Raw genomic sequence first — 25,841 nt, 5'->3', positions numbered from 1 at the left:
GATTTCATAGGCAAACTGAGAAATTGGGAGGGGATTAGAGAGAATAAGGAATTTGGCTAATTTGCATTGTTTTATTTGACCCCAAACTAAGTATTTTCTTTCATTTCTGTTGTTCAGTGCATAAAATGTGTTCATGGTCTTTATAAATTGACTTGAAAATAAAAAGCCAAAATCAAAAGATAAATATTTCCATTCTTCCAATTTGTTTTTATTTTAATGCCGTTTTATTTGTCAGAAAATGCTTGCTGATTTCCACTGTAATCTGCGCATGCACTTATTCCTCTGTGACCCCTTTCCATGAGTGTTTCAAGACTTGCTTTTTCCTGGCCATGGGAAGGATGGCTGGTGTCCATTTCCAGTTTGCCTGGGGTTCTGGCTACTGGTGACCTCAGCTAGTTGCCAGCAGACAATTTTTTTAACTATGTGAAGTAATTGGATTGTGTCCATCTTGTTGTGAAGCCAAGGGTTATTTCGGAGCATAGAAACTGATCTGCATTCTTTAAATGTAGAAGGAGTTCATCTGCACGTTCTGTGGAAGATGATTTGGCAAAGCAGGCTAGAGGCTGGCTCTGCAGCATGCGTGTGCTGCTCTTCCTCTAAGGAATTGTGAGAACATATTTTAGCAAAGGATTCCTCAATCCATCAGACACCCCAAAATACATAGTCACAGAAAAAGTTGGTTGGTTTTTTTTTTTCATTCAGTATGGATTTATTTATTCTTAAATTTCTCTCCTTCCAAGAAGATACCAATACCCATCAGTCTGTCCTTTAGTCTGTAATTTGGTGGTTGGGTTGTTTTTTTTTTTTTTTTTTGTTTAAGAAGGCTCTCTTATTTTTTTCTCTGCTCTCTGTCAGTGGAATTGGGTTATCTCCGTTTTCTGATGAACCTACGTTTTCCAGATAAATGAAAACGTAGGGGTTTATTTTTCAAAACTGAAACAGTTGGACTGCCTTTTTGTTTTACTGGGATAAGCATCCGTGATGCTCTGGGGAATGGAGAATGATCTAAAATAAGCCTAGCTGGTTTTTGCTGTTTATCTGTTTCTTTTTGCATCTGTCTTAGTATTTATTGCTACCATCTGCATTTCATTTCAGGTTGTCTAATGTCTTATTCTGCATGTTCTGCGCCTATTCTCTTTACATAGCCTTGGGCTGTTAATATCACCATTTGCCTACTAGAGATCCATTTCTATCTTTAACAAAATGAATTGCATTCATCTGTGTAATTCATTTCTAATGAATGCCTTGCTCCTCATTAAACGGTGATTTACCTTTGTTTCCCTTTCCTACACTGTCAACGCTAACCATTTTGAGGTCCTGTGGAGAGAAGCTAATTTGAGAAAGCAAAAGTCAATGCAGCTAAGCGCTCACAAATGCCATCCTCATTGGCACTTTCAAAAATATTCGTGGGACACTTTGTGAAATACAAGTTGCAGGTGGATAAGAAAACTCAAAATGTTTTTCTTATTCATAAGCTTTCAAAGTACAAAGACAACGCTTCAGAGTTTAGATGCATTTCGCCTTGTCAGCGTCTTGAACAAGTAGCCAAGCTTGTGAATCTTTTTAAGACCTTGTCTGCTCTGCAAGAATTTTATGGATCACAGGCACATTTGGGGTGACTGTACTCTTGATTCGCTGTCCCCTCTGCATCTTTTCAGGAATATTAAAATATTTCAAACTTATTTTCAGATAATGTTTTGAAATACTTAATGTTCAGATATGTTAGAATGTTTCAGACTTGAAAATATTTTACATCATTTTTTATGAGATTCAAAGATTAATAGAACCATTTATTGGCTTTGTGAATCTGAAGGAAGATTAGTACCATTAACTAATAAAATAGGGGTCGTATAGTAATTTTGTTACAGATTTGGTCCATACGAAACTTTTCTGTCATGCCCTTTCAATCTGTCCTGCAGCATCCCCTTTTCCAGCCCTGCACTTTGCAGAACAGCAGAATCTGCCGTGTGTGCAAATAGATCTGTACTGCTGACAGATGATGGTTAGAGTATAGAATGAATTACCAAGTTTATTTTTGCTTTAAACCTAAGCAGAGTTTGAACTGCAGCAACGGATTATGAATATGAAAATATTGTTGGTAAACATAATTTAAAGCAATACAGATGGTTTTTAGGAAGCTGTTTTATTTACAGCATCTTTAACTCTCCTTTTAGGGATAGTACAAGCTACTCATGGATGCTTTTGATCACTCACATGAATTTACCTTGGTATTTTACAACAGTTATTCTTGTGCTTGGCCAGATTGATCCCCTGTTGAAATTCTAGAATTGTCAGTGAGCATCAGTTGAGTTACACCATGGATTAATTTGATCATAGTATTATGAGGGGTTTGAAGCATGGGAGGTTTTGTTGTTTTGTTTTTTTTTTAACTGGTCTTGCCTAAGTCATGTAGTATTTGAAAGTAAGAGCACTGATTAATGTAACAAAATTTTATTTTTAATATACATTTTAGAGGACAAAACTGACCTTGAGAACAGTGTGATGCAGAAGAAAATTAAAATCCCCAAACTCTCTCTCAATCACGTAGAAGAAGCTGGGGAGGTTACAGATTATGGGGAAGAAGATGTGGAGCTTAGACACAGTAAGGTACTGAAGTCTTTTCTTTTTTTTTTTTTTTCTTTTTTCTTTTCTTTTTCTTTTTTTCTTTTTTTTTTTTTTTTTTTTTTAATTGGAAGTGCTTGGGGCATATACAGACGTCATAGCTTAAGAATTCCAGGCCTGCTTTTGATCCCCTTAAAACACTGTTTGGTGAAATTGGGTCAAATTGTGTGGGGGGGTGGGGTTCTGCTTTTCAAAACCTGATTTATGTGCAATTGAACGTTTTCCTGTTTATACTGTCTGCACAGTTTAATTGCCATTTTGGGATTTTTGGAACAATGCTCTTCCACTTTGGCCCAGAATGCCTTAAAAGTCACCAGTTATATGAATGTCGACCAGCTGCTCTTGGTGGCACTTGTAACCTATTGCGCGTTGCTTGTTTGGATTCGGAAGGGGTACTCTGAGACTTCCCAACTACAGCAGTGAGTGAGAAGACAAATTGACAGGACTGCATCCCTCCATTATAACTGCCAGTTCCCTTTTTAGGTCCAGATGTCAGAAACCCACTATGTAAATATATTTATTTTTTGATATCAATGATTTCTTTAAAAGTCTGCCAACCTTCAGAATAAAATACTGCTCTGTGGCTTCATGTGTTTTGCAGCTGCAGGAATGATACCAGTACAGTTCTTTATGGTGGGCCAGCATTTTTTTAATTTTTTGGTGTGTTTTTTTTTTTTTTTTTTTTTAGAACATGCATGAAACAGGCGTAACATCAAATAATCTCATTTTCTGCCACATTACTCATGGATATTGTGGTATGGGAATTGATAGTGTCAGCTTCTTGTCTCTAACCTATAACTACATTTGCTTTCCTTGCAGTTGCTTGGAAGTTCAGATGCTTTTTCCATATTTGGCCAATAAAACTTAGTGACTTTTACCTGTACTGTCACATTTTAATACCAGTATCCAGGCCCTAGAAAAGAGGTGTTATTTAATTTGTGGGGTTTGTGCAGATGGCCGAAGGTAAATTTCTGGTGAGAGTTCAAAGGACGTGAAGCCTCTGCAATGCAGTACTAATACAGAAGGAATCAGTTGATCAGGAAGATGAGACTGGATGATGTATTCCGTCTCCAGATATTCTGTATTTTCAATTCCCTGTCGGTGTTTGCTGATAGTGTTAACTCAGTCACTTGCGTGAGGCAGTTGGGTGAACGTGCTAGAGGAACAGTCAGAGGTTTTGTCTCCCAAAGTGTGGGAAGGACAAGCCCTCTCTTCACAAAACAGCTTGGTGTGGTATGCTGCTTTCATCTCTGATGTCATTACAGGTGACAAACATAGTATGTAGTTGATTCTTTCTTTTACCAGAAAATCAATTGCTGTTGGAAATCTAAATGTTAGGGGCAAAGTTTAAAGGAAAAAAGATCCAGATCCATTTTTTTTTTTTTTTTTTTTTTTTAAGAAAGTAATTATCTTTGTATAGGGAATCAAGTGACCTGTATACACACAACTTGCAAGTGTTGCACAACTGCAGAAAGGAAGGCTTCAGAAATTTGTATATGCATTTAGCTGAATTATGCGTGCATGATAGTTATGATGTGTATCCACAAGAATCTGTTAGGCAAAACATTTTTGCAGGCAGACTGTGCCTTGCTTTTTTTGGAAAACAAGAATATTAACGGTTCCCAAGTCTGTAGAATTTTAATTTGTACTACATCTTACTGCTCTCCTAATTTATTTATTTTTCATTGTAACACGCAGAGACAAGATGGGAGGAAACAAAGTGAAGGTACACACAAAAGCATTGAAGCAGTCGTTGCTCGGCTTGAAAAACAGAATGGGATGAGTCTCAGTAATACTTCCAGCCCTGAGGAGGCTTTTATGGAGACTTCAGAAAGCATGAACAACATGGACGATGCTGTAGTTCCTCGGATTCTGTATGAAGAATTGCTGAGGAGTTACCAACAGCAACAGGAAGAAATGAGACACATTCAACAGGAGCTTGAGAGAACGCGGAGACAGCTTGTGCAACAGGCGAAGAAGCTAAAGGAGTATGGGGCACTCGTGTCAGAAATGAAAGAGCTCAGAGACTTGAACAGGAGACTCCAGGATGTACTGCTTCTAAGACTAGGTAGTGGTAAGTGCCGGACTTAAATGGGACTAGTTTTAATGAATTTTGCAAGTGTGATCAATAGTAACGGAAACGTATTTGAAGAATAGCAGTGGTTGTTAAACTGGACATTGAATGTTAAAAGGGTTTTCTGCTATGGCTGTACAATATGTGTTGAATTTGTATGCTATGTACGTCTGGGTTTTTCTTTAATGATAGTAGAGGTCTTTGTGCTGGTATGGTTGAATCAGAGTTCCATTTTAAGTGGCTGTATTTTAAAGAGTCTCTGACCTTCCAGTATATGCTGAAAAAGATAATAAAGCGTCATCTGCAAAATATACCAATATCTTCCAGTTTAAAAAGAAAAAAAAAAAAAGAAGAAAGAAAAGGCAGTGGAATTAATATCTGGGTTAAAACTATTTTATTCTTTTTAGTTAGGAATTTTGTTTATTGTTATGTGACTGTGTTGCCTTCCGTTTTCTGCCCCCTCCTCCCATTAGCAGCTCATTAGAATGTGATTTGTTCCTGAACTTCTTAGCAGTGGCTCTAAACAGCCGTGCTATTTGAAAAATAATGAAATGTTAAAGAATAATTAAAAAAACTTTTTATATTAGTGTCCCGTTTATCAACACTTGTTACAAAATGCAGGTTTGTGTAATTTGCATTTAAATTTTAAAAATCTTGAGTCAATTGCTCATCTGTTTCGGTTTATAAAAATTATTTAAGCATTATGTTGGAATAAATGGGAAAAAAGACAAAATAAAAAGTTCATCCTTTTCATTGAAGATGGTACCCTTGGAATACCTTCAAATATTTTACTAATTTATATTTGTTTGCTATTAGAATGTGGTACTGTTGTGTTGAAGATTTGCTCGGTGACTGAAACTTGGTTAAAATCTGTGCATCCAGACTTAGCATGCTGTTTCTTATGTCTGCCTTTGTGTATCTGGAAACTTAATTTTTGCATGTAAATTGGATATTGGCTCTTCTACTTGACTTGAACGAGTGCATGCGATTTGCATGTGGGTCTGAGTTGTATTCACTACAAACCTGAGCCCGAGAGAGCATGTGCCTGTGCTGTAGCATGTGTTAAGGTGTGCCGGCAAGTTTGGAGCCAGGTTCTCGAAGTAGCATCTGACAATTTAAACTGGGTGTTTGACTGTGAATGCTCATCATTGTTACACTGTGCATAATTAAAATGTCATTACTTATTATAAACATTCTAGTTAACTTTTTAAATAAAACTAAATAGGCAAGGTTTCCACAGTCTGAAAAACACGATGTGGTTGGCAGTAGATTCCACTGAGCCTTCTAAAATTTTCCTTGGATGGAAAGATGTTTCTTCATCTGCAAGTAGTTAGCTGGAATTTATGTGAATGGAGCACCAGCCAGATGTTAGTAGGCAATGGGGCTGAACGGCGTAAAATACCAATTTATTTGGTAGACTTGACAGCAGTTTGAGTGGTGAGACCAGCAATGAAATGAAGACAGCTTCTGAATTCTGTCTCGTTTCTTTCACTTTAAGAAAGAAGGGATGCATTTTTCACTTGAGCTGAATCAAGAAAGCTTAGAAGAAAAAGGAAAAAAGAAAAAAACCCACAACACCAAAAAACAAATCCTCTTGGAAAAAAAATGCCGAATCTTCTCTAAATACTGGGCTTGAATTTCCATTGTATTGGTCTCGCATCTGCTTTACAACTGAAAATAAATCTTGATTACATTGAAGACAAGTTCTTTTATTTTAAACACATACCTGGACAAACATGAATCATAGGTAACCTCCAAAAAAAATCCCTTGTTGTTATTACTTGTATGGAACTTTTAATGGATGACAAAGGTAGAATTTGGCCCTACAGGCTGTGTCCTTCACAGGGTGTGTGTTTCCTAAGATTCATTCAGTGTATTAACCACTGATAACTCTATTGCATTTCCTTGTAGCCTTATTCACAGTAGAGAAACAACCAGATTCTAGAAAGATCAGTATAAAATTTATGAATGATTGGAAAAGGAGACATCTTCAGCAAATTATAAATTAGGGAGTCTGATGAGAGTATGAAAAAGTGCTACTTTTAATCAAGAAACAGATATGTAAAGACTTCTTTAGTCTTCCTTACTTTTCCTGCTTATAAATGAGGTATGTTTGGGTACGTGAATAATCTGTGAAAATTGTTCAGAAAATAGATTACATCCCGAATTCATCTTCGGTTGTTGCAGCGATCTCTTAAACCTAGAGTTTCAAATTACATGTAATTTATGTTACGCTGCACTTCTAGCAGGCTGGACTTAATGCAAACTAATTGCATTTCTGTTTCACCTTAGAGACTTCTGATTTCTTTGCATGAGATGACAGCTGTTTTGTGCTGATGAATTGCAGCTGTGGGAAACGCGTGCCTGTTGCCATTTTAAACTTGCAGATCAAATATAGAACAGCCTCTTGAGCTAACATTCAGTCAAGGATTCAGTCTCCTAATTTCCCATCGCTGTGGTGATTTCAGTGAGAAGCTAGAAGTCAATGTATTCTACTCTAGACTTAGGCCTTCATCTCTGCTACTAAACTTGAGCCACTCTCGTGGGAAGAGTGAGGTTCTTAATCCGTCACATGGTGACATTGAATTGCTCTTTGTTTTCAAAGAGCCTTGAAAGCAGATGTGGGAAATGACAGCAGTGAAATCAGTAGTGATCCACGGGGCTATATTGAAGCTTCTTTATGATTTCGATATGCTGTTGCCCAACAGATCCCTTCCTGGAGGAGGTGGGCGTTTGACCAGGGCTTTAGGGACCAAAGCGTTTCAGGAACACGATGACTGTCATGGAAGGGGTTACAGTATCCATCATCTGAGCGCCCTGAAGAATGTGGGCAGCCACAACCTCTTTTCCCTTCCCTGCTTTGGGGTGAGGAAGCCCTGCAGTCGTAGGCCTTTGCAGTTTATCTTTAGTGTGTTTTCAGGTACAACTGAGCAATTCGCCCTGTTTTTATCAGACTAAGGTGATTTAGAGAATTAAATCATTGAGTCTTCCCTGTAGGACTAACTTTAAATAGTCCTTGGATTGCAAAAGATAAAAATTTCAATAACTTTTGAAAAAGTAGTTGTCTCCAGAGTAAGATCTGTGCAGTTTACTATGGTTTTATATGGCCAGAAGTAGTGAAGTTGTATCAGGGATAATGTTTGAGTGTTGCCTGGTCACTGATAAATTCTGTTTTTTCATGTTGCATTGGTAAGAATTAGTGTTGCTCTGAAGTTGGGGAGTATATTTACCTTCCTTCATTCATTCATTCCTCAACACACACAGCCCCCCAAGTGGTTATTTTTAATCCCAGTTTAATTTCAGTGATCTAGTTTACAGCGTCTTGGGACTGACACCAGGATAGGGGGAATGAAATGGTATTTGTGTCTTACCACATGTCAGGAATTGCTATTGTTCAGCTTTTCTACGTTTGGTTTCTGGATGTAAAAAAAAAAAAAAAAAAAAAAAAAAAAGTCCAAGGTTTCTATCAAGTACAAGTACAGGGAGTACCGTATATATAATAATTCCCCTTCTCAGACTCCTGTTGTTTTTGTTCAAATTCTGCTATGCCATGTGGAAAAACAGCTTGCTGCTTGCAAATGTATACTGGCCGCTTTATCAGTTCATTTATTTCGGCTTATTTACTAAATTTTGGGTAGCGTGTAGCCCAAGATGCGTTTTTGAGGAAAAGAGGTGATAAAGGGAAGCCTTCTACCTCTTCGTCCTGCGTTTGAAGTTGCAGGCCTCTCAGATGTTGTGGGAACTCTACAGTCAGAAGGAGAAAGATTTTGCAATAAAACATTTGTTTCCTTTTTGCATTCTGAAGAACTGTATTATTTTTTTTTTTTGTGATCCTTCTTGCTCAAGTGCCATCATTGTTAAGCCTTTAGATAGTGGCATATATTTTTGTATGTCCCGTTCATCATCTCTAAAATAAGATGCAGAGCATGAGAGCTACGGAGAGGGGAAACTTTTAGAGCGTGGTGTGTGGTAAATTGGGCACACAACTCCCATCATTAGCAATAAGGCACCAATGTGGGTTGCATGTCTAATTCGCAACACGCTGGGTTGAAAATGCAGTCTTTACTGCAACTCTACTAGTTGGTGAAAGTAGTTGTGAAGACTACCTAAAAGCAGATTTCTGTTTGGGAAGGACAAATGAGTAGAATATAAGCAACAACGTTTTAAAGGCTTTCTGTTGGGTGACTCCTAAGCAAGAGTAAAGCCTGAATTGCAATAATAGGTTTTTCTGACCTGTTAGAGCTCTGGTTATTGTGGACTTTAATCAGCTGTTTTTCTTGGGGAACTCTGGAAACCAAATCCCACCTGTGTCAATGTATGCCTATAAACAAAACAGTAAAAGACTTCTAAATAGCAACTAGTAAAAGTGTTTAAACTGAGATAATAATTTCCTTCTAGGAAGAAGGTGGTTGTTCTTTGATATCTTCCTCAAAGTGACTTTGAAAGTATAAGAGAACTCAAAGTAGCACTTTGTTGAAGAATGTTCTTAAAGTAACAGCTAAAAGATCACTTCTTAAGTTCACACTGGCAATTACGTCGCTGTATCTGCTTGTTCAGGTGTGCCAACACTGAGATGTGTGCGGGCTTTGGGTGGCTTAATCAATCCAGGTCTTTCCCCCAGTCTGAATCAGTGTAGCAGTCTCGAGCTTAGAAAGTTTAGTTTGTCTTGGTTGTACCATTTTATATGCATGATAGTAGAGGTGCTCATTAAGATTACTATGAAATTATAATGCAAATTGTACAGGTTTTGTAATGTCTCTATTTGTGCCATGCTTGGATTGCATATGGCTCTTAAGACATTCTGTTGGTGGCACTGCAGTTTAGGGTCATCCAAGTTGCCAAGACAACTTTTAGTTTTTGCGGAGTGTCAAGTGGCAGTCAGCTGGCAACATTTAGCTAGCTATGTAGGTGTAGAATAAGCTATAGGATTAATGTCCAGTGCTGACAATGAAGGAAATGCTGCTATCACTGTATAATAATCGGTAAATCAAACTTCACAAAGGAGGAGGAATGAATACTATACTTGTTCCAGGTACAGGAACTATTTAAAATACGTGACTCAAGACACGAGCTCTGGCGCCAGCTCGACTTGCTGAGCTTGATCAATTCAGGGCTTGGTCTATGTGCGCAAACACTGATGGGGGATGCTGAACTGTGACGGTGACCCGATTGTTAAATTGTCATTTGTTGGAGATGTCAAGGTTGGGCTACAGAGTGCTGCAGTGCTCTCAGCTCCAACCAGGTACAATATAGTTCTTACAAGTGGGTGAGTTTATCCTTGTAGTTGTTGGAAGTGGCTGATTACTGTGGTGTCCAGGGTCTGAGCTGGCAACCTTGCTGTGCTAACAAACCACCATCCCTGCGCGAAACTTCAGTGACTGCTGGAGCTTCTCGTGATCCCAAAGACCCATCAAGAGACAATGATAGGCTTGGGGCCGGCCGTAGCCTGTTCCTAGACTTCTGGTCTAACTGTTGCAATGGATGGAATATGAAATCCAGTTCACCAATTTTTTGTTTTGTTCTTCTGTCTTTTTAGGAATGCTTTATAAATTTAATCTGGAAAGGACAAGTTGATGACTGACAAAATAATTACCCTCCTTTGAAGCCTCAAACATATGCTTAGTAGCATTCTGTTTTTTAATCTGTGTTTAATTTTTGTTGATTACATTAAAAATAAAAATCAATGTGTTGGATGGATTGGAAAATCAAAATTCTAATTTATGTGGGTTTTTTTAACCTTGGATACTCTTTTCTATGCATGATACTTTAGCATAAGTAGCCTAAGCCTGTTTCCTTTATAGCATTTCTGTAGATCCTCGCTATTTTTAATATACCTCTGTTATATCTGAAGAGATTTCAAATTTCTAGAAAATTTGTAATTCTATATAGATAATTTATGTAATTATCACAGTAAATTACACAGGTTTCTATGCAACTATATAGTAATTCTTATTTGATGAATTACTATTGTTGCTTTTGGTTTATAATTTCAGTGTCTTTTTAACGTAATTTCTGTAGTGTGCATTGAAGCACTCTTACCTATATCTGTAATTGTCCATATGCTTTAAGAATAAAATTAAACATTTAAATTAAACATTTTAATGTTTATAAAGCACTGACGTTCAGAAGTAGGATTTTGGGTTAGACTCTTTCTAACTTTAAAATGAACATGACTAATGTGTTGTTTTATGCTAACCATGGGTGATGAAGTGATTGATTTCATGTTCTCTGGGATAGCAGACAGCTCTCTTTTCTTAACTGTCTAGGACCTGCCATTGAGCTTGAAAAAGTAAAACCAGAAACAATTGAGCCTGAACCTGAGGTACAGAAGACCTTCAGTGAGGAAGCAAATACATCAACGTACTATCCTGCCCCTGTTCCAGTAATGGACAAGTATATTCTCGAGAATGGAAAGGTATTTTAAATTAAATATAGCATGAGTAATTTGTAAATGTCCGTCAGGTGATTTTCTTGGGGAATTTTCCTGATCTCAGGGGTTTTGCGTGGTAGCAGCTTATACAAACTTCCTCAGTTTTTATAAAGGCATGCTGTTATGCTGAGGAAAACTATGAAATTACACAAACGTGAACAGCTTAGAAAATTATCCTCAGTGAGGAGAGCATTGAATGCTGTGCAACACAAGGAGTATAATTATTAAATATTCCTGCACAAGCACATTGGCATAGTCTTCAATTGGTGACATACATAAATCCACCAAAGTCAGGAACCCACATTATAAAGGTACATTGTTCTATTTAAAAGAAATGCTTTTTCCTAAGAGGTCTTTAATGTTTTTTATGTGCTGTAGTCATATTGCAGAGAAACCTTCGTGTTTTGGTTGAAATAGAGTCCAGTAGGTAATTGCGAACCCTGGAATGAAAATGGGCTCCCTTGAATCTGCTAGTAGCGTTGCCACTGAATTGAGCTGATGTAGTGCTACTTTCCAGGTACTTTTATAAAGTTGGTGAAATAACATCTAGCTACAGTTTGCCTGAACCTGACAGATAGTTTTTCAGACATGTTTAACGCATTGTCCGCTCATCTACCAAGGCCTGCTTTTATAGCTGTTGCCGTTATCATTAAATGGACATTATATTTCTTTTACGAAACTATATGCCCTTCAGAATTGCCTTTGCAGATCCAGTTTCTTAGGAAATGTATGCATTTGGTGCCATAAGCTGAGAACTACTTAGGAGGAAACATTCATTTCAGCTTTGGCATACAGTGTAATTACTGATGGAATAGCATGAAATACTACATTTTCAGATCTGTGTTACAAGACTGACTGCACAAGTGTCTGTCATTCTCGAAGTCAAATTCGACATAATTGTTGAGGGCAAAATGTATGTGAAAAATAGTATGATCTTGGCAGTTTGACAGATATTTGGTTCAGGTAGCTTTTCTTGCCTAATGTATTTAACATATGTCATTTGCTTGTATATTTTGTGTATATTTGTGCAAAGAAAACTTAGCATATAATATTGTTAGAGTTTGGTTCACCTTCTTTTTTTCTGCTTAAGGTCTGTGGGATAGGGCACATTCTTTAGTATTTGTATGCAGCTTTTCCTGCACCTTTACTTCATCTGCCAGCTTCTTGGCACTTTGTTGCTGAAGTTTTCTCTGTCTTTACAGCTATTAATCTCTTTAACTTCCTCTTTGTAATTGTGTCTTTCTTTAAGTTTGCCTATTTATTGGGGCTTCAGCCAGCTCAGCTGCCAGAAATGTGAACTAATCATTTGTTTAGAGTGTTGGAGAGTGTTTTTTCCAATTTTCCTTATATATGCCTTTTTTTCATTACTTCTTTATTGACATGCACCACTAGAGTAACTGAAATACTTTTTTAGAAATCTTGTCCTTTGTGGCATCAGATTTGATCTTAGTAGGATTCTTTCAAAGCAGATAAATCTCTCCCCTCCAGAGGGAGAAGAGAGTTACTGAAAAAGAGCCTGTGGCATTCATTTAAAGAAAAGAAGAACTAAGAAAAAGAAAAAAATAAAAAAGAGTTCATCTTCTGAGATACATTTTAGATATATTGCACATTAGCACAGTTACGGTGGTGAGCATTGCTTTGAATTGCTGTTCTTTCTGTTATGTTGTGCTTGAAGTTGGATCCTGCATTTGCTGAAATTGGGGGTAAAGTTCCCATTGATTTCATCAAGCCGAGGGTCTGGCCCATGGGGCAGCTCTTCCAGCAAGAAGGAAATGGCTTCTGAATCTGGAGCAGAGTAAGCTTCCCGTAACTTTGGGAGTAATAGGAAACAGTGCCGAGCCTGTTTTACAGAGAGGTAAACTGAGACATGGACAGATTAAATTCCTTGCCGTAACAGTGCTAGAAATAGAAAAAGGGAGACATAAGATTTCTGTGTCTGTGGCTGTCTGTCACGTAGTTGCTGTTACCATAGGTGTTTCATACCAGTGATAACTTATTTTAATAAATGAAGCATGTTCAAAGAAGAGTTGATCTGTCTGAATCATAAATATTAAAAATATTTGCTGTAACTTGTTTTCTTTTAAATAAAGCTAATGAATAATGTAGTAGCTTAAGAGACTAAACAATCTTTAGCAAAGGCAAACCCTGATTTTGGCGGAGGAGAATTAGGTTTTTGATCAAATAAAGCAGTCTCTGCAACTAATGTAATACAGATATCCAAAATTTGGCATGTCACAACATTCCTAATCTTAGTCATTTTCTAAGTAACTTATACTCATTTTTACAGATAACTTTTCCAAGATCGAAACAGAAAGAACTGAATTATAACTGTAACATGACTGTTTTCTGAGCACAGTCTACTCACTCTGATTGAAGTTGTCTTACAAAATGTGGAGAAAGCACCAAGAGTGTGAATTTTTTTAAAGCAATTATGAAGAGGCTCAACAACAGAGAAGGAAGGAAGGAAAAAAAGGGGTGTTCGTGTTATGCATATTACTAGTTCCATTTCTGTCCATTACAAAATCTAAATACCATGTGGACTTGTGAAAAGCTTCTTAGAGTCCCTTTAATGTAGAAAATTCTGCAGGAGAGGCAGCTTGCTTTATGGTTTTATACTTTGAGGAAGTTAGACTTTTCATTTGTTTTTTATAAGGTAGCCGGTAGCCAGACCATTCATATTTTTCTACTTAAGCTTTTAAACAACTAGTTGCTTTTGAAGGATGCTGTTGTAATAAAAAATTTCTGCGGGTTATAGCCCTCATTAATAATTAAAGAAGGTTTCCATTTACAGGAAAAATGGGTTTTGGTTGAATATAGGCAGTAAAATTACGGGTATATCAAATTTTACAGTAGCTTTGTCCAATTTTCGTTGCATTTAATGGGACTTATGTGATACTGCTCAGATCTGTATGGGTAGCAGGCACAGTTTATGTAATGCCACATGAAAGGAGTAAAACCATGAAAAACTAAGAGTAAAACAGTTAAGGCAAACAGAGTCTCCTAATAAAGTTTTGCCATAGAATTTTGTTCACAGGACTTTTTTTTTTAATCGTGAGGAGGCAGTAAGTTTTTGTTAAAGTGTTAGTGTTACAGAAAGAACCTCCATTTGATCAGATTTTATGAAATCTAAATTTTGGATATAACAACCCAATTGATGCGTAATTTTGGTATTTTGCACTTTTACAGAATTATCTTCTTCCTTTCCAGTGCAGTGAACTCGTGTCAGTAATTAGAATAGCTAGGTCATGCGTTAGCGTGTCAGGCGTGATGGGCAAGCGTGGGTCCAACCAAACCAAACGGAGTTCATCACCATGTGAGCAAAGCTTTCCGTGTGCAGAGGCAGTTCAGGTGCCTGCACTGTACTCCAGGAATTAGGAGCGTAGACCTACAAGGTACAAAGTATTCTCCGTGGTTCTACACAGGGCCAGTGTTTGCGTCATGGTTGCACTCATGTCAGACCCATGCTGATTACTAGTGGAGTTATTTTCCTTGCTGTTGCATGACGGTGTCCTGGTTATCATCAGGACTATCAGCTCAAACATAGGTACTGCCAGCCTAAGGATGGTACTCAGATTCTCGTCCTGCATTCATCTGAATTCTGGAGCACTGGGAAGCTTGAGGTAGAGGTATGGGGTAGCTCTGTGGAAGTCAAGGCAGCATAGTCGATGCTGAGCAAGACTAGAAGCACACCTAGACTCAAGCAGCTTCCTTTTGGAGATTCTACAATAATGGCTTCACACGGCATTTCCCAGTACCCGTATTATCCTGTTTTACTGCTTCAATGAAATATCTCTGCTCCCCATTGTCTGCATAATGGAAAGTGTATGGTGTTGCAGCCACGGGTCATTGCCTTACCACAAAACAGTATTCGCCTGGATAGACTGATTGTACATGATAGGCACACTTTGTGATAGAATCGGAAAGTTATGAAACGTCCTAACTCTCCTGCCTTACATTGAAATTGTAGCGGTCAATCCCTTCAAGCCTTCTGGTTACTTTAAACAATCAGGTTGAATTTTACCAACAGGTACGGGATACAACTTAGGAAGTATTTCCCTCTCTACTGCCCCCGAAATACGCTTTGGGTAAAGTCTGTTTTGGCCAAAGGGAAGCTTTCACAGTGAAGACAATGTTTCATCTTACTCCTGAATTAGGCTGGTGCAACTGCTTGGTTTATTTGCTGTGCATACCTATATAATACTGGATGTGTTTACTGTTTCTTCTTCTATCTCTGTTCCTGAATATAGTCTTTCAGGTGATAGGCTATGCGGGGGCGAAAAAGTAGAGTAAGAAGAACTGAGAACAGAAAAGGAAGAGGAACTATATTATGTAAGAGGTTGACTTGAACTCCCTGACCCGCAAAGTTGGAGAAGTTTCAGAATTAGGCAAAATGGATTTGTTCAGCCCTAATTACTGTTATTATAGTACCTAATATTAATGTTCCTACAGCACTTGGATACTGTTGTGTGCTACATACCATAGATAAGTTGTTATTATTACTACCTTCTAGGTCCATCTTGGCAGTGGAATTTGGGTAGATGAGGAGAAATGGCACCAGCTGCAAGTAACACAAGGAGATTCAAAGTATACAAAAAATCTAGCGGTTATGATTTGGGGAACAGATGTTCTCAAGAACAGAAGTGTCACAGGAGTTGCAACCAAAAAAAAGAAAGATGCCGTTCCCAAGCCACCTCTCTCACCTCACAAATTAAGCATTGTCAGAGGTAGGTTATTTGAAAACTTTTGCTTCCTGCTTTGGAGTTTAACTATTAATCACCGAGTTGAAAGATGCTTCTTTTCAGCTCATATAAAATTAACTGATTAAAAAAATGTAATTCAGATTGCTATTGCATTGTGAAGCGCATACGTATTCAGGCCAAGTAAAACACATTGCAATAGCTGCGCGCAGTGCAGACCTTCACAGCTGAAGAGTTGTACTGCAGTAAGGTTTAAGAAGGTCATCACTTTGAACCACTTGCAGGACAGGACTCTGAGCCTGGAGAACAACACCTTGTCCTGGAATTCATTTGTAACATAGTGATTTTTTTTAAAATGCATATATTCCTTTTAACAAGCCTGAGAGTAGCTTTACCACATTCTTTCATCCAGAACGTAACCAACTCTGGCATGAGGCACAGAAACCATTATAGCTGTGACTATAAAAATACGCATACCTTTAAAGGCGAGAAAGAATAGTGTTACCCTTCTAAGTGGAGAAAATGGAAACAGTAAAAATTAATTGTTGCACTTGAACTGGAATTTGAACAGGAAGTGTAAATCGCTGACCTGGCAGGAAAACTTGCAATGACACTTTCAGTAACTGCGAGCCTGAGTCCATGTCTGTAGTGCTTTGAGAGAGAGAAGGCTTTCTCCTATATTTAAAATGAATAGCGAATTTCAGTCCCTTTGTATCATCATGCTTGTGTTTTGCATTCATTTCTGTCTCTCTTGGTATTTCAGGCTTCTTTTTAAGTCAGAACTGAGCCGGTTCCTCATGGAATACATACTGAAATTGGATTTTTAGGTTTTGTGTCCATACTAAATTGCAGTAGGGCTGAAAGAAATCTCCCCATTTGATTTAGTTTCATTATTCTGTATTTCCTGTTCTCAGTTGCTATGTGCTCTTAACTATGAACTCTTTAAGAGCTGTTGTAATCTGCCTTGCAAGTACCGTGTTTTGGAAGTAAGAAATATGATTCCAGTTTGAGTGTGTGTGTGTGTCTGTGTTGTGTGGGGAAAAGTTGGAAACTGATCTTTGTACTGTCGTCATTCTTAGTTTCTAAGAAATGAGTAAAAGACATGGGTTGGTTTTTTTACTACTTTGCTTTAAGAATATATGTGGAAGTGCTGTACTGATTTTCTAGTTCTGTCTGGGACCTGGTGCAATCCTAAAACACGTAGTAAGGTAATGCCACGTAAGGAATCCACTCTGTGGCTGTGGCTACCCTTGTCAGCTCCGAATGGGAAACAGAATTGGCTACCCTGAAGCACACTTACAAAGATGCAGCAAAAAGGGTTATTTTTCACTGGCCCACCGCAAAGAGCTTTCTAGCCTCCCTGCTGGAGGCTGTCATTCCTCGGCGCTGCTGGCGAGGTTGCCCATGTGAGAATTTCTTCCTCTGCTTCAGTGAGGGCCAGTCTGTGTTACTTGAGCCATTTAAATGATAGCTTTCTTCTGACTCCCCTTGTTTTGACTACTCTGAGTTTGGGAGTACCCTCCAACAGGTACGTGGTGAGAGGCAGATGGGGCCCTTCCCTTTCTTCTCTTCCGTACCTTTACACTTTCCAGCAATTCAGCTCTTCCCAATTTCCTTGGTTTTCTGTGTTTTCTGTCATACTTTGCTTCCAGCCTCATTTGAATTCTACCGTTCCACTCCCTGGTTTTCCATGTTCCGCTTTCCAGTGTTTATTTCACCTTGTCTTTGACTGCCTTTTTGTTAGACTCAAGACTGTACAGTCTCCTCTTGAACCATTTAAAGTGCATGGCCAATGTTTTGGGTGGCAGCAGACAGACTTCCTGACTCAGTGGTAACTGGGTAGCACGTAACCATGATTGTCCATGTTGGTGTGTCCTTTGCATTTGCATCAATGTTAAGAGGTCTTGCCCCATGACGCCAGCAGTGTTTCCTGGAGAGCTGGAAGCGATCAAATAAGAAGTTATTACGTTATGGAGAAATGGAGAAGAAAACAAACCAAAAAAAAAAAAAATTAGTAGCAAGTGAACAAATGATGTTAGGTGAGGAAATTAGAGTTTACGCGGCCAATGACTTGGATCAGGCATCACAGATAGAAGTAAAGCTCCTTGTTAGGTCTTTGAGGTCTCCTTGAATTTTTGGTCCAGTCATAAGTACAAAGGGGTATCTGTATGTTCCTCTAAAGCCAAAAGACAAGGAAGAAGCAGAACACCCAAATCACTCTTCGGAGCCCCTAAGCCAACATCCTTATGTGACTACTAAACTGCTCTTTCTGCAGTCCCTCATAGAAACGGAAGAGGAAAAACTGTGATGGTCGTGGATCTGTCTGGGTCACACTGACTTTAAGAATCACAATTGATGAATGACTTCTGTCAAGTGCTTCTTTCCTTGACGTTGTGGCTAAACCTAGCCTGGATTTTACTGGAAGTTCACCTTACCTAGGTGTAGTTGCCGCAACCTGGGAGTATTCCTGAGCTTGTTTTAGTACAAGATTATGTCCTACAAACACACTGGGTTTCTTCAGGTTCTCAGCGACATACCGCCTCTTAGGTATTGTATTTCAAGTCATAGTTTACTGATGATCAGCATTTCAGCTGTCAGGCTGTATGCTGATTAGTTTTATTTACTCTACATTCAGGATATCTTACAACATAAAATTCACATTGTTTTAGATGTTCTTATCATTCTGTTGACACAAAATAACTTATTTCAAATAGATTTCTGAACGACAGCATAAGCTCTTAATGTGTCTGATATCTCTAGCTTCTTAAAAATCCCTACTGTATAGTATGTAATAAAGAAATTATAAAAAGTATGATGCACAAGTACTGTTATAAACCTTGTTAATGCAAAATAACCTTTTATAAAACTTCTGAGAGGTTTCAAAATGAACTACAAAGCATGCATAGTACTTAATTTTCATAACTTTTTAATATGACGAATTAGAAATGTTATAAACCATGTTAATTAAGCGATAATCTCTATGGCTTTCTGTATATGAAGCAATAAATGGCTACTGGAATAGATTACTAGGCAAAGCAGAACAGAGTTTGTTTAATCAATCTGGGAAACTTCTACAACAAAATACATTGTTCTGGTTATGAAAACAAAAAAACCCAAACCTGCCTGTCACTAAGGAGTTGGGGGTGTTGCATCACCTCTGATTTCGGTAACCTCTGCAGGATTCTGGCACCGAATTACTGACTCTGTGGAGCAGAATTGTCTCAACTTTCATTGCCCTCATTGCTCTTGCAGTTATTACTATTGCTTGCTTTTTGTGTTCCAGTTAAGTTCACAAAATGCATCGTGCAAACGTGCAAGAAGATGGCTCTCACCCTGAATAATCTACTAATAAAAGTGAAATACACCCAGGGACAGGGTGTCCGATAAAGATACAGATATTAATGTATGTTGAACAGATGAAAAAATTAATTAAATCGGTTAATGTCTTCTCTTACTGGTTACTGCTTCTCTTCCTAACCATTATCATTCACCTACTGTCTCGAAGGTGTGATGGTAGGAGTGACTCACAGGGAACTGTAGATAACAACAGTTCTAGTGAGACCGTTCACCTGGGAAAAGATTCTAAATCTGCTGTGGAGATATAGACAAATCAAGAGTTAGGCAGGCAAGGCTGACACTAAAAGGTTGGATTTAGCCTTGTTTCTGTATAAAAAGCCTATTAATGTAGTCACAGCATAACTGGAAGTTGTCATGCCAAAGATTCAAGCCTGGTGAAAAATCTTGTCTTTAACAAGATAGCCAGTGAATCAACGAAAGCTTCTGTTGTCTTGCAACAAATATACACAGTGCTTACTCAGTGTTGTCTCTTGAGTCGTTAACCCGACTCAGGGCTGTATTCTTTTCTAAAAATATCCTAATGGCTCTTTTCTTTTCTTTTTTTTTCTCCCCAGAATGTTTGTATGATAGAATAGCACAAGAAACTGTGGATGAAACTGAAATTGCACAGAGACTCTCCAAAGTCAACAAGTACATCTGTGAAAAAATCATGGATATCAATAAATCATGTAAAAATGAAGAAAGGAGGGAAAGTGCAAAGTACAATTTGCAATAAATTTTGGATTTTTAATAAAGTCTTAGTGTTTTACTTAAGTGTTGTTCTTTTTATTTGTGTGGCGTTTTTGCTGGTGGGAGAAACTGTTTTGAAGCGTTACTCTCCTCCTATAACTGATACCTTTTTTGAGCCGTTCTGTCAAAAGCCTTTCTATGGTGTAACCTGCTTTTAAATAATGTAAAATATATTGTAAGTCCACTCTACAATGAAACAGTGACTTTTCAAAGGTTTTTTGCAATGAGTTGCAGTATGTTACCTGCAGTTCTGTATATAGGTTGTAATAATGTGAACACCAACCCCTTTTGCCTACGTTTTGTTTTACTGGAGTTAGTGGATCTAGGCTGCATTAAACATCTGCTTAGAAAGAAGAATTGTACAGAATCCACTTTGCTATTGAAAAGAGTTTTATTGTATTTTACAAAGTGTTTTTCTGAACTGAAATTTTAATCGTTTGTTTTTATAAACCTTTGTTTTGATCTCTAACAATATATTTGGTCAAAAACTCACAAAGAAAGCTTCTTTTTCACTTATTATCTTGTAGTTGTATCACCATTGCTGTCATAGTTTAAAAAAAAAAAAAAACCACACCCCAGAAAACAGAAACAACAAAGAACACAGAGCTGTAAGTTGTAAAATAATGATAATTAATTTAAAAAAATAAATCATTAAGCACTTCTTTTTCAGTCACCACAGCACTTTTCAGATTTCTGGTTATGGTACAAAGCTCTTCAGTATGTCCATATTACTTTTCTTGAAACATTATATTTTTAGTGTATTTGTATTTTCAATCGATTTAAAGGTTGCCACACTATGGCAAGATTACGTGTAATGGAAAATTTAGTACCGTTTCATCCGAGTCCATGATTTAACGATGGATGCTTTTAGCACAAATTTAAATCAAAAATAATTTTCGACATTGAAGTTAGATTTGCAATACAAAGTTATAAGGAATAATTTGTTGTGGGTCTGAATAATACCTGATTGTAAGTGAAAGAAAATAGCCTTAAGTCTTGTTTCATGAAGGATTTGGGGAATAAGGTTTGTAGAGGTCTGGGCTGATCAGTTTTGAGGATTTGTTATATTTGTGATCTTAGTTAACCTTCCATTTATTTTATGCCCACGGATGCGATTATCTGCCTTTCAGGCTCTCCGTTCCTGAGTATCAGCATTTGTTCCCTTTTTACCACTGAAGTTTTCCTTCCTGTAGTTTTGAAAGACTCGCCGTTTCTTATCATCTTCCTGTAGCGCTGGTATACCCTGACCTTAAACCTGTTTTGGTGTCCTGTATGCATAGATAATTTCAAAGGCGCAACACAAGGCTGGGGTGGATGGGGGAAAGGGGAAGGGAGAGGCGGAGGCGAGCTAGAACTGCACTGCCTGTTTTAGAAGAGATGGAGAAAGACACCACGTTGTCTCCTCCTGTACACCACATGTGCTTAAATGATGTCATAATTCAGGGCGTGGGTATTTGTTTTATGCTTTCTAAAGTGCAATGTCACGATTGGCTTGTGCCCATCCAAGTATGCCCTGCTGCCAAACAGGCACGCCCCGCTTTCCCTGCTCAAGTCTATCCATTCCTGACTCTTTCCCTTAAACTGGCGCTTGTGACTGCGCAGATGGGTCAGATCTCCGTGATTTCCAAGGGTCGTTTCATTAAGGGCTGGTGCCGATAGGATGGGGCCGGGGAGCATCCCTGGCGAGGGATGGGAGTGGAGGAGTGTCTTGTTACGGCGGCTTATGTGTATTCTGAAATCGCGTTTAACAGCCTAGCTTGTCTCCGGTTAATCTCAGAGCGTTCTTAGGTACTGTTTAATGAAGTGCATAAATGTTTATGCTTCCTAATTTGGGATGCTAAATAGCAAATTAGTGTTTATAATGTCAGTGCATGTATCCTTTTATTAATTAAAGAACAAAAGGGAGATAACATTGAAGAAACACTTAAACAGCAAGTTCCCACTTTTCAAGCAGACTTGTGAATGTACAATTTATTTTTTTTAAAGTGCTATTAGGACAATCCACTAGTTTGGGGGAGAATGTCCATAATTTCCTCAGTCATTTATAGCTTTGATACTAATGTGTTTTCATTGTAACAGATTCTTTAATGAGCAGATCATGCTGCACTTCTCGGAAGATGAGCCTATTTGAGACAGCATTTTATGAAACCTGGGAAAAGCAGATTAGAATTTAATTAGAGACTCCAGCCTGGCCCCCAAAATCAGAAATTCTGTGTCTTTCCACAAAACCGGTGTCAACTTTCTAAGACTTCTCCTTGACAAACTTGTCCCATCAGATGTTAATGCTGCATAATGCTGAATATTTTAAATGTTCTCTTTGGGGAAGTTATCTTGGAAGTCTTCATTTGTTTCTTCCTGGAGTTTCTATCAGCCCGGGTCCAGCAGACAGTTTTTAGCGGAGTTCAACAGGAGTATTTGGCTGGCAGGGAAAGGTTTGCTTCCCTTTGAAGTGTAGCGTTGGGGGGTGTGCGTGTGCTAATTCTGGGTCCTTTGGACTGGGCAACTGGCATTTAATGTGAGCGTCACCTGAAGCTTTGTTGAGTTATGGTAAATGAATAGGACGTATGAAAGGTAATATACCTCTGTATTCTATTATAACTTGGACTAAGTCTTTGGATTTCTGGAAAAAAAGTTTTTACTAATAATAAGCCATCTTTGCACGCTGTAGTTGCAAAGCAATGCTCAGAGGGCTCTGCAGTGGATATCAGGTGTGTATGAATGACATCTTTACATTTAGATTTGGTCCTTCTCTTGTCTTTTCCCTCCCCATGAACCCATTAGAAGACTGTACAAGTCTTTCCCAGCGTGTCTGTTCCAGGTAGGGAAATTGGCTACAGTTGTCCTGTGTTCCAGCATTACCCGAGGAAAAATACAAACTTTAGTGGGGTGAATGAAACACCGATGTATAAATTAACTGTGAGTTTCATTTCACTGTGTTATACTGCACTTATGGCCAGTGCTGTTCTTGTTGGTACGTTAATTCTCCCTAATTCTGCCTGCCTGTACCTCGTTTTGCTTTCGTCATAACGCGTCTGCCATGAATCTACCATAGGAGACTTTATGCGAAAATAGCGCCTACCGACTTTTTCCTACTCTAGCTTAGCTTCATACCTGTACCTGTACATGTGAAAGAGGAGAGAATTTTGACACAAAATGAAGTAGGTTTCATTACACCCTGTAATATTCCTCGTTCGTCGTTCTAAGCTTTGTGCTGTGCCATTGCTTCATACTTGTAAACCTGGATTTGCAAGTATCAGAAAAACAGATTTAAGAGGAACTGACTTTTTGTCCGGAGAGATCGATGCATGCTGTTTACTTCTCTTTTTATCAAAGAAGGAAGAAGGTATTACTGTTACATGAATAATCTCATCCTTTGTTGCCACACATTGCTATTGTAATTTGTGATATTCGCGACCTGATCCATATTAAAGTGCCTCTGGCACACTTGCAAGGAAGCAAGATTAGAGTGAACAAGAAGGGCTTTATTTTCTATTAATGATTTTATAAGGGAAATGAGCTATTATATTAAAGGAAGGAATCCTACCAGATATTTTAATACCCAGTCAAGATGTCTAGCCACTCAATTAAGAAAAGAAAGCTAGTATTTGTTAGAGAGAAATAAAAATAACGTTAAGTACTGCTGTTACAGAACAGGTTTGGATTTAATGATGCTTCATAGAGATGGGAGATTTATTTTTTTTTTTAATACAGCCAGACCAAAATACTTATTTCGTCATGTCAAAGTTGAACTATGAGTAGAAGGAATGTAAGGTTGCATGTGGTTAGCTGTTGAACGTGCCTGTCAAAAGAGCGTACCACCTCCCGGCGGGAGGTCACTTCTTAGCACCGCACCTTTGAGGCTGCGTCCCACAGATTACTACGATGCTGCTTTGTTGTCTTAAGCATAGATTATTGTCCTCTTGGAAGTTTCAAGAAGCAATTAATTGAACTTTTTTGGATTTAGTGAAATTGTGAAGATAGTTCAACTACATACTTCCAGAATGAAGTAAAGTTTTAAACAATAAAGCTATGTGCGGGTAATTGTTAAAATAATACTGTCTTGATGCAAAACCTCAAAGGAGGGAGAATGTTCTGAGCTGGGAACACCCTGTATTAGCTGAAGCCCCACTGTGTGTTAGCTGCATTTGTAACTCCTGAGAAACCCAAATTTTGCCGCTTTCTGAAAGGAAAAGCAAGGTTGTGTCATGGGGAGCTGTACCAAGGATTATTTCAATATTCCATCTTTCGGTGTGAGAATGGCCACTCTGCAGAAAGACAGAAAGATAAAACTTGTGCCTCTTCAGAACGAGGTGGTAATTTTCTCAGTATTTTTGAAAATACTTGTCATTCTGTGCGTGCCTTTAGTCTTGGATTGATGAAGTCATAACATCAATTGCTTATTGGTGTCATTATTTTCATCGTAACAGTGTGGAACTGTGAAGTGATTCATACAACACCGAAGCAATAAAAATGTTATGAAGTGCAATCATTGCATGTTTCATGCTCAGTAGCTAATTTTTAATTTCACCATCTTGGGCACTTTTTCATCCCCTCAGGCTTCCTAAATAGAAAAGGAGAATCTTTTGGACTTGGAAAACAGAACAGTGATTCAAAAAGGAATTAATTTACTTGTCTGTTCATTTGCTTTACTTTTGCAATTATTTCTGCTGTTTATGTTTGAACAATAACTTTCATTCTGTGCATCGGATAACCACTTGTTCAGTCCTGCAGTGAAATCACAGTTCGGCAGTTGTGACATCATTTGTTTACCCATAAAGAGGAAACTACCTCACCTATGACATCAGAGAAGTTGCATTATGTCTGGATCAGAACAGAGGTGAAAGTGAGTCTGGGAGGAGAGGAAGAAGCTGAGCCTAAAGGGTTTTTTTTTCTGTGTTGCCTTCTGAGTAGAAAACGTCTTCCTACAAAGGAGATTATTTCCTCCATGTTTAGCAGAATAGCAACTCTATGTTCCTTGTTTATTGACAGTAAAACATTAATGGGACTAAACTCTTTATTAGTATATACGTTTAATGCATCAGGCTACCTACTTGCATACTAAATTTTAGTCTTCTGTGATTTGAAATCAAAGAATAAGGGGGAATTCACTGACCACCCAAGGGAGTGGCTGGGGGCGACAGCTTTTCTTGGAGTATAACAATGGCTAGAAGTCCTGTGAAGTAGAAGATACGAAATTATGCCTGTTGATGCTTGTGTATCCTTTGTAGTTCTCATGAGCTTTCATGCCTTTGGAGTGGAGAAAGAGGTGGGTTTCATGGGATTGGCTGCTTATCAGAAGAACTGGCTGTGAACACCCTTTGGTGTTCACCCTGCAGGATGTGAAGGTTGTACCGGGACAGCAGTCGAGGGAACTTGTCTTGATAGTGCAATATCACACCCGCACCAGTCCCTTCCGCATGAGACTCACATGAATGAAAAAGCTTACACGGGAGTTTCATATTCTTTCTTTCATACTCAAACAGATCTTCAAACTCTTCCCGAATGTTTATGTAAATTTTACTGAATTGTAGTTTAGTTTTTTAAAAAAGTAATGTATTTTCACCTTTTCCATTTTTCATGTATTAGCAGAATAGAAGCATAATAGGAGACATCTTTCTCCGTATATAAGTTGGGATATCAGCCCAGTCATGCTTGAAAATAGTCCCTTTGGACATTTGGCATCTGTGAGCCAGATGCGCCATGGTCTTCCCTTTCTGTGTGGAGTCCTCTGCAGGATTTATGGAGGTGCCTTTAAAGAATAATTCTCAAAATAAGCAGGACCGAGGTGGATGGGGCAAAGCACCTGTCCCCCAAGTTAATGTTCTGTGTTTCCATTTCTTGAAGAGTTTATGAAAAACTAAAACTCCTGAAAGTAGAATTTTAGGTTTTTTTTTTGTTTGTTTGTTTTTCTTGCGTTGTATATTAAAATGCT

General features: G+C 38.2%; 1 protein-coding gene across 6 annotated transcripts in view; it reads left to right on the top strand.

Moving 5' to 3' along the window:
- The window catches only part of LOC309672808 (BEN domain-containing protein 5), a gene marked incomplete at both ends in the record, with an annotated part of 984,871 nt that overhangs the window by 598,998 nt on the left and 360,032 nt on the right, over positions 1 to 25,841 (top strand). For 4 of the 6 annotated variants that reach the window (XM_082484406.1, XM_082484410.1, XM_082484408.1 and 1 more), the window contains 5 exons: positions 2,474 to 2,607; positions 4,321 to 4,696; positions 10,963 to 11,111; positions 15,637 to 15,850; positions 19,735 to 20,587. The exons of 1 other annotated variant lie outside the window; for it this stretch is intronic. In XM_082484406.1, coding sequence (XP_082340532.1) covers positions 2,474 to 2,607; positions 4,321 to 4,696; positions 10,963 to 11,111; positions 15,637 to 15,850; positions 19,735 to 19,895 — 1,034 coding nt within the window. Of the gene's footprint in view, positions 1 to 2,473; positions 2,608 to 4,320; positions 4,697 to 10,962; positions 11,112 to 15,636; positions 15,851 to 19,734; positions 20,588 to 25,841 lie in introns of those variants that run through there. One more of the 6 variants, XM_082484411.1, reaches the window with a different exon arrangement.

This window comes from Vanellus vanellus (genome assembly GCF_965231255.1).
Source record: "Vanellus vanellus genome assembly, chromosome: 5".
Lineage (NCBI taxonomy): Eukaryota > Metazoa > Chordata > Aves > Charadriiformes > Charadriidae > Vanellus > Vanellus vanellus.
The sequence above is the reverse complement of the archived record's forward strand: the minus strand, read 5'-3'. Positions and strand labels throughout refer to the sequence as shown.